Source organism: Nannobrachium achirus (genome assembly GCF_963921795.1).
Source record: "Nannobrachium achirus genome assembly, chromosome: 7".
In the NCBI taxonomy this organism is placed as follows: domain Eukaryota; kingdom Metazoa; phylum Chordata; class Actinopteri; order Myctophiformes; family Myctophidae; genus Nannobrachium; species Nannobrachium achirus.
In genome coordinates this window covers 70609719-70622218 of record NC_137816.1, presented here as the reverse complement: position 1 = coordinate 70622218, position 12500 = coordinate 70609719, and the positions used below count along the sequence as shown (strand labels likewise).

Below are 12500 nucleotides of genomic sequence, written 5' to 3'. Positions count from 1 at the left end.
TCAAATACAACACAATGACTGTTTAATAACTGGGATTACAATTTGATACCATGTCTCTACACACTTCATATTCATATAGAATCTATGGATGGTTATCAGGTATAGGTATATGTGTGACATTCGTAATGCCAAATAATCTATCAGCTGCTTTTTCTCATTTTCATTTATTTTGTTTATTTCTTTTTCAATATTTTCATATCAACAACTATTTTGAGCAGTGTGATGGAGACTGACCAATTTTTACCAACTTGCTTGCAAAGCTGGTCAATGGATAAAAAGCCATGATTTTCCAAATTCTGACGTAATTTTGGCAGGAGAATTTGTGACATAATCCGCTGTGTATTGGCACTTGGCCAATGGCTGGTCAATGGATTTATTGAATTCTTTCTGTCTATGTTATAGTAATAAATATGGTATGATGTATAAAAGGTAAGAAGGAATTCAGTTCCCAGTGGATTACAACCAAGGGCTACTACCATGCTCCACAAGGCTGGTCCACAAGGCACAAGCTGGTATAAAAGGATTGTGTAATTTCTTGTTTATTTTAGTTTACAGTCAATGTACTGTAAATACAGGAGTAACATTATGTGCAACACAATCCCACAGAGAGACATTGAGGCACATACTACTTTGACTGCAACAATCCTTATCATAGCAGGAGAGTTGGGTGAGGTCTCTTACTGCTTGTTGCAGGCTATTTTTTGAACAGGACAGGCTTTCCAACTAGATTCCACACAAGGGGTTTGGGGACATGATTGTGGCACCATTTACTGTACCAGTTTGGTACATAGCCTGTTGAACATTCAAAAGTATCCTCAGTGATGTGAGACTGGCATGTCTGTCGTTGATGCAAGAATACAAAGGAGCTCAGCAAGACGGGAACACGGCTGGCCCTTTGCCTTCTTTTTTAGGCCATAGAGAGAGAGTGAGGGCATATTGTCTTGCACATGCTGAAGCCTCTGGTAGACTATCTGTCAATTTATATGTACTATGGATGTACTTGTGTTGCTCATCTACTATGTTAGTCGACAACTCCTTGGAACAGCTTCGATTGTCATGCATGCTGGTCATGGGATAGACAACGATACATCCCTGTGTCTGATATTACAAATACATTGGGAGTGGCTTTGTGTGAGAGTCTTCCAGCATGGCACGCACTGACTGGATGCAATAAGCAAAACAACAGCTTTCAACAAGCTGGAGAAGCACATAAATGAGCTTCAGGGTATGAGAATCTTTGGCTTGCCAGATAGTCCACCAGAGACTTTAGCATGTGCAAGACAATATGCCCTCATTCTCTATGGCCTAAAAAAGAAGGGAAAGGGCCAGCCGTGTTCCAGTCTTGATGAGCTCTGTTGTATTCTTCCATCAACAACAGAAATGTCAGTCTCACATCTACCTCCCACTGAGGATGCTTTTGAACAGCATGTTCAACAGGCTAGCAAAGTGTTATATCTTATATATATATATATATATATATATATATATATATATATATATATATATATATATATATATATATATATTATTATTATATACCACAATCGTGTCCCCAAACCCCTTCTGTGGAATCCAGTTGGGAAGGGTTGGAATATTGCTCCTGTATTTATATGGACTGTCCTGCTTGTGACTAATTCAAAGAAATAAAAACATTGGTCAGTCTCCTTCAGACTGCTCAAAATAGTTGTTGATTGAAAAAGAAATAAACAAAATAAATGAAAATGAGAAAAAGCTGCTGATTATTTGGCATTAAGAATGGTGCACACAAAATAGTGTATTCTACTGCATGTAGGCCTGCCCTACATACATACATACTGCATTTAAGTCTGACTACCATAGATTGCTTATAGAACAATATTTTTGCTGCTTTTGAGGTGAAGAGAATTAGGCCTTGGGAATGATGTAGGGACACTACCTGTTGTGCAAGTATGAGGTAAAACAACCAGCAGGTAGACAATGACAAAGGATTGACTAGGAACTCCATCTTTCAGGGTCGGCGTTTTTTTTCTTTTGCCTACAGTATGTGGTGAGTCCCTTCATGGATCAATTTCATGACTTTTGCAGTAAAAGTAAAACTACTGACCATCCATTTCATGAAGTAGGCCAGTCAATCTAAGCTAAAAAGGGGCCTGACCCAAAATAAATTGCAATAGTAATCATTCAGGGTTTTTTATGATCCTTAGGGTCATCCAAAACACATGTTAAAAATCTTCCAAAATATTCTTAGTGGAACAAGGTAAATTCAGGGGATTCAAGTTTGGGTCCCTTCACTTACTATACAGGAAAAAAGACCCCCCAAAAAATCTTCTTTAAGTAGCATGTGAGGTGTCTAACTAGGGGGTTTTCATAATTCTGAATCCATTGCAAGCATTTGTTTTGCATGAAAAACATTCCTCGGGCCAAAAACTGACCCACAACACGATGGTATAGTGATGGTTTAGTGATGAGTCATCACTTTTCACACTTTGTGGGGTCCATTTTTTGCCAGAGGAATGTTTTTTGTGCAAAACAAATGCTTGCAATGGATTCAGAATCATGAAAACCCCCTAGTTAGACCCCTCACGTGCTACTTAAAGAAGATCTTTTGGGGAGTCTTTTTTTCCTATATAGTAAGTGAAGGGACCCAAACTTGAACCAACTGAATTTACCTTGATCCACTAAGAATATTTTGGTAGATTTATAACATGTGTTTTGGATGACTCTAAGGATCATAAAAAACCTTGAACCATTACTATTGCAATTTCTTTTGGGTCAAACCTCAGATTGACTGGGCTAAAGAGGACAAGTCAAAGTTGTGAAAAAACACTGTCAGGTTTTGTTCTACCACTTATAGAAGATTATCACCAGGATTACAGGGGAACATTCATTAGAAATGTAATTTCCGCCTATAGAAAATCCTTATATAAAAGGCTACAGATTCAAAACAGAACCACATTTTTGCATTCTGATTGTTCTGGGATGTAAGGACACTACCTGTAGACCTTCTGTGCAAGTATGAGGTAAAAACAACCAGCAGGTAGAAAATGACAAAGGATTGACTTGGAACTCCATCTTTCAGGATAGGCGTTTTTTTTGCCTATGTGGTGAGTCCCTTCATGGATCAATTTCATGACTATTGCATTAAAAGTAAAACTTGTGACAATCCATTTCATGAAGGGGACATCCTAAAGATTTGAAAAAACTATGTCACGTTTTGTTCTACCCCGGGTAGGGGTATCTCAAAAACTAAGGCTCTTTTTTAGGGTTTTTTCCTCCTCTAATAGTGGGGCTTTAAGTTAGCAGCTGCTTAGTATGTAATGGGGTGGAAGTAGGGGTAGGGAGCTGGGTTATGGGGGGGAGGGGGGGGGGGCGTAGGGGGTGAGTATGGGGCTTGGGCTTCAACTCAACCGGCTCATTTTGGGTTGGGATGCAATTTTCAGACCTGTTGAAAACTAGTCAGTAAACCAGTGGTTCTAAACATTTTCATGTCAAGGACCCCCAAATTAACATGCATTCTGTAGACTGCCCTGCCTGGGAAGATTTTTCAAGATTTATCAAAGTGTTTAAAAAATATTCGATCTACAAGCTCAAAATGGGCTGTAATGGTAATGCGTTCGGTTGTGAGCTTGTAGATCGGCTATTTTCAAAAAAAATAAAAAATAAATAAAACTGGGTTAAAATGGTAAAACTCTTTTTTGTTTTACTGTGTGGACCCCCTGGAACTTCCTAAAGGACCCCTGGGGGTCCCCAAACCACACTTTGAGAACCACTGCTCTAAAGATCTGATAAAAATATTTTGATTATTTAAATCATATTATTATACAACTGTAGAATTGATGAAACATAAAGAATACATTATTTTAGCACAGCATTTTACACTTAAGAACTAAAAGGCCACCCTAAGAGTGCTCTACAGTGTGCGTAGATTTTTTCTTAACATAAGAACAAATCACAGCTAAGAAAACATTGGTGTATGCCAAATCTTCTTAAAAAACTTCTTAAAAGGGTCTAAGAACAAATTTCTTCGTAAGAACGTTCGTAAGTAGGTTGGTGAATCGGGCCCAATGTTTTCAATTCAATTCAAAGGGCTTTATTGGCATGAGAAAACATTAACCTGACTGCGCCAGATAGTTGCAGCAGTGCGTAACGCTCTGCCTTACATCTGGGCTCTCTCGGGCAGACTCGATGTAAGGGGCGGGCCATTTTTTAGCAGGTGATTGGATGTGGCCGTCTCTCTGTCACAGTCTGGGAGTGCCAACTCCAACCACTCATATTGGCCTGTCTGCATCCACGTGGTCTGCAATCAGACTATTGGCTCAGAGCCGCTCAGAGCCCGCCCGTAGCTGCCGCTGATTGGTCCAGCCCGGGACTTTACGAGCGTTATCAACTCCCACCGAGAGAACTCAGATGGTAAAGTAGAGCGGTAGCCTACGCACTACTGCCACCATCTGACGAAAGTCAGGTTAAGAAAACATACGTTTACATTGCCAAAGCAGAAGTGTACACAATAAAATACAATACAATCAGAACAAAATATGTACAGGTGAAAACAGTTTTCATGCATCACGGTAACGTGCAGGCAGAGCAGGGATATATACAATGGTTTTTAAGGTGGTTGGGTTCCATTTGATATCCTTCTCTTATCACAGCAGCTCACCAATCTTGCTGCTGTGTTTGCACATTGTTTTACTTCCCCCAACACACACACACACACATGCACACGTGTGCGTATGCGTGTGTGCGCGTGCGCGCGCGTGTGTGTGTGTGTGTGTGTGTGTGTGTGTGTGTGTGTGTGTGTGTGTGTGTGTGTGTGTGTGTGTGTGTGTGTGTGTGTGTGTACTTACGGTTCAGGGGTGTACAGGGGGTCAGAGCTGTGTCTAACATATTGTGTACAGTTGAACACTCTGAAGGCCAGGCCGGCCAGGAAGTCTCTGGGAGAAAGATACCCTGCTACTGGTCTGATGATGAACCCTGACCGCTCTGCACGCACACACACACACACACACACACACACACACACACACACACACACACACACACACACACACACACACACACACACACACACACACACAGGTTAGGTGTAGGCAACATTGCCAGATGTAGGGTAATTATCGTCTTTGACCCTCTGTATGATGTACGATCAATAATTCAAAAAATGCCCAAACGTACGATAATTTGATTTCGGCATTTCGCCAAAAAGAGCGTGAATTCAATAAATTCCCTGGCTGTTGATTCTGGATCCGGTTTGGCTTCTCAAAATAAACCAGGAAATCAGTCAATCTGACCCTATAGATCTGTAGATCTATCTATCGGTCAATCTGACCCTATGGATCTGTAGATTTATCTATCGGTCGATATCTGACCCTATAGAACTGTAGATCTATCGGTCAAACTGACCCTATAAAACTGTAGATCTATCTATCGGTCAATCTGACCCTATAGAACTGTAGGCGTTAAAGACAATGTCACATCTTTCCAGTGCAGTTTTAGGCTCGGTTTTTTATTACACTAAACACACTTCTTTTTTACATCTTTACGCTGGTGATTTCTCCTTTTTGGCTGTGTACGATAGTTTTCTGTCAAATACGATAATGTTAATCCTCCAGTACAATAATTCAACATTTCCCATCTGTTAACACCAGGCGCAGGCATCGTTTTCCCTAGCTCTGGTCCATAGCGTTAGTGGAGTTCTCCCTAACGCTATGTTCCTCTACCTCCTAGCTCTGGTCCATAGCGTTAGTGGAGTTCTCCCTAACGCTATGTTCCTCTACCTCCTAGCTCTGGTCCATAGCGTTAGTGGAGTTCTCCCTAACGCTATGTTCCTCTACCTCCTAGCTCTGGTCCATAGCGTTAGTGGAGTTCTCCCTAACGCTATGTTCCTCTACCTCCTAGCTCTGGTCCATAGCGTTAGTGGAGTTCTCCCTAACGCTATGTTCCTCTACCTCCTAGCTCTGGTCCATAGCGTTAGTGGAGTTCTCCCTAACGCTATGTTCCTCTACCTCCTAGCTCTGGTCCATAGCGTTAGTGGAGTTCTCCCTAACGCTATGTTCCTCTACCTCCTAGCTCTGGTCCATAGCGTTAGTGGAGTTCTCCCTAGCGCTATGTTCCTCTACCTCGTAGCTCTGGTCCATAGCGTTAGTGGAGTTCTCCCTAACGCTATGTTCCTCTACCTCCTAGCTCTGGTCCATAGCGTTAGTGGAGTTCTCCCTAACGCTATGTTCCTCTACCTCCTAGCTCTGGTCCATAGCGTTAGTGGAGTTCTCCCTAACGCTATGTTCCTCTACCTCCTAGCTCTGGTCCATAGCGTTAGTGGAGTTCTCCCTAACGCTATGTTCCTCTACCTCCTAGCTCTGGTCCATAGCGTTAGTGGAGTTCTCCCTAACACTATGTTCCTCTACCTCCGTAATCCTTGGCAAATCCGGAAAGACCCGTCGTCTGGTCCGAAAATAACAAAAACTGTTTCGCCCCTCACAAAACCAAAGGTATCAGTGGACAGTTGAAAGCTTACTCTACTTAGTGGACGCGGTATGAGCCCCCCACTACACCATTAAAATACATTTATAGGACGTCATGAAAAATATTCCACTGGATGGAGACACTCTTCCTTGTTGAATACTGCTCTTACAAAACAGTGCTTCCAACGTCACAGAGCTGAATAACACCCAAAGAGACTAATGCTCTGTTAATGCGGTGCATTTCGGTCCTCTGACCTGCGCGGCAGTAGTGAGTTGGCGCCGCGATGGCGACGACAAATAGTGAAAAACTAGAAGAAATGGAGTCTCCATCCGGTGGAATATTTTTCATTTTTCACACTTTCCCAGCCTGGCCAGGATGGCTTGTCTGTGGACTAGCCGGAAATGTCTATTATTGTATTATGATCTGAGACGTAATATTATGATTATGAGCATCAACACGCCCCCCGTCCTTCTTGGATGGCAACGTTTTTTTCTTCGATCCCCCGTTGTAAACTCACCAGTGAAGTGTCTCGATCTGCATTGGCATATATGTAGTGGGGATTTTGGCCGAGTCGTCTTCCCCCCCGTGCGCTTCGCGTGCACGATCCGTGCACATCGAGGCAAGCGAATGTAATCACTCCGTATGAAGCGCCCATGTCAACTTTTTCTGATCGAAAACATCACGGACAGATGCTATGCTAACGCCTCCTCCTACAATGAAAGTGGACGGGGTTGTGGCTATGCTGGCTGAAAGCTACCAGAAGCACTTCCGGTTCAGAGGGTTGAGAAAATGATCCTTTTAGATCAGTCGAAGAGCTGCCGATCGTTTTTTCTTTTTTTTTTTTTTGATAATTATCATTTATTTCGGTTTTAATGACCTAGTACGGAAAATTCCGGTCGGCTAATTTAAGTACAGAAGAAATACGGTTTAATCCGGTGTTAATATTAAGTGGCTCCCCGTGGCTGAGAAAGAGTTAATCGAGGCCTCTCTGGCGCCCTCTCTCTCACCTTTGAGGAAGCGCGACACGTCCTCCAGCTGTGGGATGTTGTCCTCCCTGTAGTTGCAGTGTTTGGACAGCAGGGGGAGGTTCTTCAGGTACTCTTTGCAGGCGTGGGTCGGGTACAGCTTGTTGAGCTCCCTGAAGACCACGCCCCACGTCCTCACCTCCTCCTGGGTGAAGTCAATGTGACTGATGGGTTCTCCACTGGAATAAACCATAACACAATGTAAATAGATAGATAGATAGATAGATAGGTAGGTAGGTAGGTAGGTAGGTAGGTAGGTAGGTAGGTAGGTAGGTAGGTAGGTAGGTAGATAGATAGATAGATAGATAGATAGATAGATAGATAGATAGATAGATAGGTAGGTAGGTAGGTAGGTAGGTAGGTAGGTAGGTAGGTAGGTAGGTAGATAGATAGATAGATAGATAGATAGATAGGTATAGGTAGATAGGTAGATAGATTGATAGATAGGTGGGTCGGGTACAGCTTGTTGAGCTCCCTGAAGACCACGCCCCACGTCCTCACCTCCTCCTGGGTGAAGTCAATGTGACTGATGGGTTCTCCACTGGAATAAACCATAACACAATGTAAATAGATAGATAGATAGATAGATAGATAGATAGGTAGATAGATAGATAGATAGATAGATAGATAGGTAGGTAGGTAGATAGGTAGATAGGTAGGTAGGTAGGTAGGTAGATAGATAGATAGATAGATAGATAGATAGATAGATAGATAGATAGATAGATAGATAGATAGATAGGTAGGTAGGTAGGTAGGTAGGTAGGTAGGTAGGTAGGTAGGTAGGTAGATAGATAGATAGATAGATAGATAGATAGATAGATAGGTAGGTAGGTAGGTAGGTAGGTAGGTAGGTAGGTAGGTAGGTAGGTAGATAGGTAGGTAGGTAGGTAGGTAGGTAGGTAGGTAGGTAGGTAGGTAGATAGATAGATAGATAGATAGGTATAGGTAGATAGGTAGATAGATTGATAGATAGGTGGGTGGGGTACAGCTTGTTGAGCTCTCTGAAGACCACTCCCAACGTCCTCACCTCCTCCGAGGTAAAGTCTATGTGACTGATGGGTTCCCCACTGGATGATTAACATATAATATAAATATATACAATATGAACATATACTATGTTACTGTAAGTCTATGTCTCCACTGGAAGATTAACATATAATACCTGTAAGACTCCCTAATCAGCGTGATCTTTGGGCAAAATGTGTAGGAGCAGTGTCCAAAAATGTGCCTGATGGTGGCGCTATATGGGACAGATGCATGTTGATGACATGAGTGTAGACATACTGTGTACCGATTTGCGTGATTTTAGGGCAAAATGTGTAGGAGCAGTGTCCATAAAATATGGTGGCGCTAGATGGGACAGATCCATGTTGATGCCATGACTGTAGACCGAGTGTGTACCGATTTGCGTGATTTTAGGGCAAAATCTGTACGAGCTGTGTCCAAAAATGTGTTTTGCAAGAATCGGCCTCATGGTGGCGCTAGAAGAGGGCCATGTGAGAAATGAGGGGTGGAGGTTGTGTTTTGGCAGCCAAGGGGTGTGCGTGCAAAGTTTGGCATGGATCGGGGCAACGGTTGCGGAGATAGGGCAAGGGCAAAACTGTGACATGTTATGTGTGACAGACAGACAGACTGACAGACAGCTGGTGGAGGTTTTGATAGTAACTGCGACCTGACGGTCGCAATAAACTAGGGGTGTAACGATACATTTAATAGCATTATGATACGAGTAATAGACTTACGATATTGGTTCATTTTTGTCGATACGATTGGATTCAACGATTTAAAATCGATACAGTAACTATTTAGCAAAGACATAAACATGTGTGAGACGTGTCAGTAGTGCAGTTTTTTTTTTATAATTCAAATTGAACTAAAGTTCATTCATGGTTCCAAAAAAGATCTAGTTTATTTATTTATTATTTTTATTCTTTGTTTTTTGTTTGTTCCACACTGGCTTGGGAACGCCTCGGTATACTCCCTGAGGGAGTGGAGGAAGTTGCTCAGGATAGGGAACTCTGGAAATCTCAGTTGGAACTGTTATACTGTTATACCCCCGCGGATAAGCGGTTGAAGGATTTGGATTCTAGCTCTTCATGTGTTCATGTCCACTCATGTTCTATGTCTGTGGCACAAGCCAGCATGGGGACCCAGATGGAAATAGCAAGACACGCAGGGACGTGCTGGCCATTGGGAAAAGCAGGACAACTACCGAATGGCCAGTTCATTCCCGGCCGGTCCAGGCCGGCCATTAGGAAAAAAAGGAAAAATAAAATGTCGGCCTTCGTTCCATTTTGGTGCCTATAGGCCGAAGTCCAGACCTGATACTGGGGAAGGAATGAGTGAGTGAGCGCAGTTCAGGACTGGCCTGACAGGCTAGCTTTGTTCAGATTTAACTATTGAAAAATAGCAGATCTACAAGCTCACAGCGCGGCACCGAGTGCCACGCTGCGAGCTTGTAGATCTGCTATTTTTAAAAAATCGTGAAAATTTTAATTTTGACCCGATTCTATGAGTGTCTTTTGAATCCTTCTAAGGTTTTTTGAAAAACCTATGTTTCTATGTCAGCAATCTGGCCAGCCATCGTCAAAGAAAAGGTCCTTTTCATTCAGCTGGAGCTCAGTTAGTCTGTTCTTGAGAGACTACTATGTCAGTGGTTCTCTAACCTTTTCATGTGAAGGACCCCCAAAATGATATGTATTTGGCCACACGGACCCCCATCACAAAATATTTAGTTCCAGGCACCCCCCCAGAAGCAAACTTTGAGTCACAACAAAGATTTGCACACATTTTCACGACTTTTTGAGCTTGTAGATCTGCTATTTTTCACTGGTTAAAGCAGTCAACTCATGGTTATAGTGTAGTGTGAGGTTAGTAATGCCCGTAACTCATAATGTAGTGTGTGTTAACATACTGTCTGTAACTCATGGTTATAGTGTAGTGTGAGGTTAGTAATGCCCGTAGCTCATAATGTAGTGTGTGTTAACATACTGTCTGTAACTCATGGTTATAGTGTAGTGTGAGGTTAGTAATGCCCGTAACTCATAATGTAGTGTGTGTTAACATACTGTCTGTAACTCATGGTTATAGTGTATTGTGAGGTTAGTACTGCCCGTAACTCATAATGTAGTGTGTGTTAACATACTGTCTGTAACTCATGGTTATAGTGTATTGTGAGGTTAGTACTGCCCGTAGCTCATAATGTAGTGTGTGTTAACATACTGTCTGTAACTCATGGTTATAGTGTATTGTGAGGTTAGTACTGCCCGTAGCTCATAATGTAGTGTGTGTTAACATACTGTCTGTAACTCATGGTTATAGTGTATTGTGAGGTTAGTACTGCCCGTAGCTCATAATGTAGTGTGTGTTAACATACTGTCTGTAACTCATGGTTATAGTGTATTGTGAGGTTAGTACTGCCCGTAGCTCATAATGTAGTGTGTGTTAACATACTGTCTGTAACTCATGGTTATAGTGTATTGTGAGGTTAGTACTGCCCGTAGCTCATAATGTAGTGTGTGTTAACATACTGTCTGTAACTCATGGTTATAGTGTATTGTGAGGTTAGTACTGCCCGTAGCTCATAATGTAGTGTGTGTTAACATACTGTCTGTAACTCATGGTTATAGTGTATTGTGAGGTTAGTACTGCCCGTAGCTCATAATGTAGTGTGTGTTAACATACTGTCTGTAACTCATGGTTATAGTGTATTGTGAGGTTAGTACTGCCCGTAGCTCATAATGTAGTGTGTGTTAACATACTGTCCGTAACTCATGGTTATAGTGTATTGTGAGGTTAGTACTGCCCGTAGCTCATAATGTAGTGTGTGTTAACATACTGTCTGTAACTCATGGTTATAGTGTATTGTGAGGTTAGTACTGCCCGTAGCTCATAATGTAGTGTGTGTTAACGTACTGTCTGTAACTCATGGTTATAGTGTATTGTGAGGTTAGTACTGCCCGTAGCTCATAATGTAGTGTGTGTTAACGTACTGTCTGTAACTCATGGTTATAGTGTATTGTGAGGTTAGTACTGCCCGTAGCTCATAATGTAGTGTGTGTTAACGTACTGTATGTAACTCATGGTTATAGTGTATTGTGAGGTTAGTACTGCCCGTAGCTCATAATGTAGTGTGTGTTAACGTACTGCCTGTAACTCATGGTTATAGTGGTATTGTGAGGTTAGTACTGCCCGTAGCTCATAATGTAGTGTGTGTTAACAATACTGTCTGTAACTCATGGTTAAAGTGTAGTGTGAGGTTAGTAATGCCCGTTACTCATAGTGTAGTGTGTTAACGTACTGTCTGTAACTCATAGTGTAGTGTGTTAACATACTGTCTGTAACTCATAGTGTAGTGTGTTAACATACTGTCTGTAACTCATAGTGTAGTGTGTTAACATACTGTCTGTAACTCATAGTGTAGTGTGTTAACGTACTGCCTGTAACTCATAGTGTAGTGTGTTAACATACTGCCTGTAACTCATAGTTATAGTGTAGTGAGGTTAGTACTGTCTGTAACTCATAGTGTAGTGTGTTAACATACTGCCTGTAACTCATGGTTATAGTGTAGTGTGTTAACATACTGCCTGTAACTCATAGTTATAGTGTAGTGAGGTTAGTACTGTCTGTAACTCATAGTGTAGTGTGTTAACATACTGCCTGTAACTCATAGTGTAGTGTGTTAACATACTGTCTGTAACTCATAGTGTAGTGTGTTAACATACTGTCTGTAACTCATGGTTATAGTGTAGTGAGGTTAGTACTGTCTGTAACTCATAGTGTAGTGTGTTAACGTACTGCCTGTAACTCATAGTGTAGTGTGTTAACATACTGTCTGTAACTCATAGTGTAGTGTGTTAACATACTGCCTGTAACTCATAGTGTAGTGTGTTAACATACTGTCTGTAACTCATAGTGTAGTGTGTTAACATACTGCCTGTAACTCATAGTGTAGTGTGTTAACATACTGTCTGTAACTCATAGTGTAGTGTGTTAACATACTGTCTGTAACTCATAGTGTAGTGTGTTAACATACTG

The 12500-nt window shown here is 41.8% G+C and overlaps 1 protein-coding gene across 1 annotated transcript in view; it reads right to left on the bottom strand.

Moving 5' to 3' along the window:
- Positions 1–12500, bottom strand: part of LOC308288488 (tryptophan 5-hydroxylase 1-like) — a gene marked incomplete at its 3' end in the record, with an annotated part of 50727 nt that overhangs the window by 12425 nt on the left and 25802 nt on the right. The window contains exons 6-7 of the mRNA XM_080729941.1: positions 7446–7642; positions 4824–4959 (exon numbers count right to left, since the gene is read on the bottom strand). Coding sequence (XP_080586067.1) covers positions 4824–4959; positions 7446–7642 — 333 coding nt within the window. The remainder of the gene's footprint in view (positions 1–4823; positions 4960–7445; positions 7643–12500) is intronic.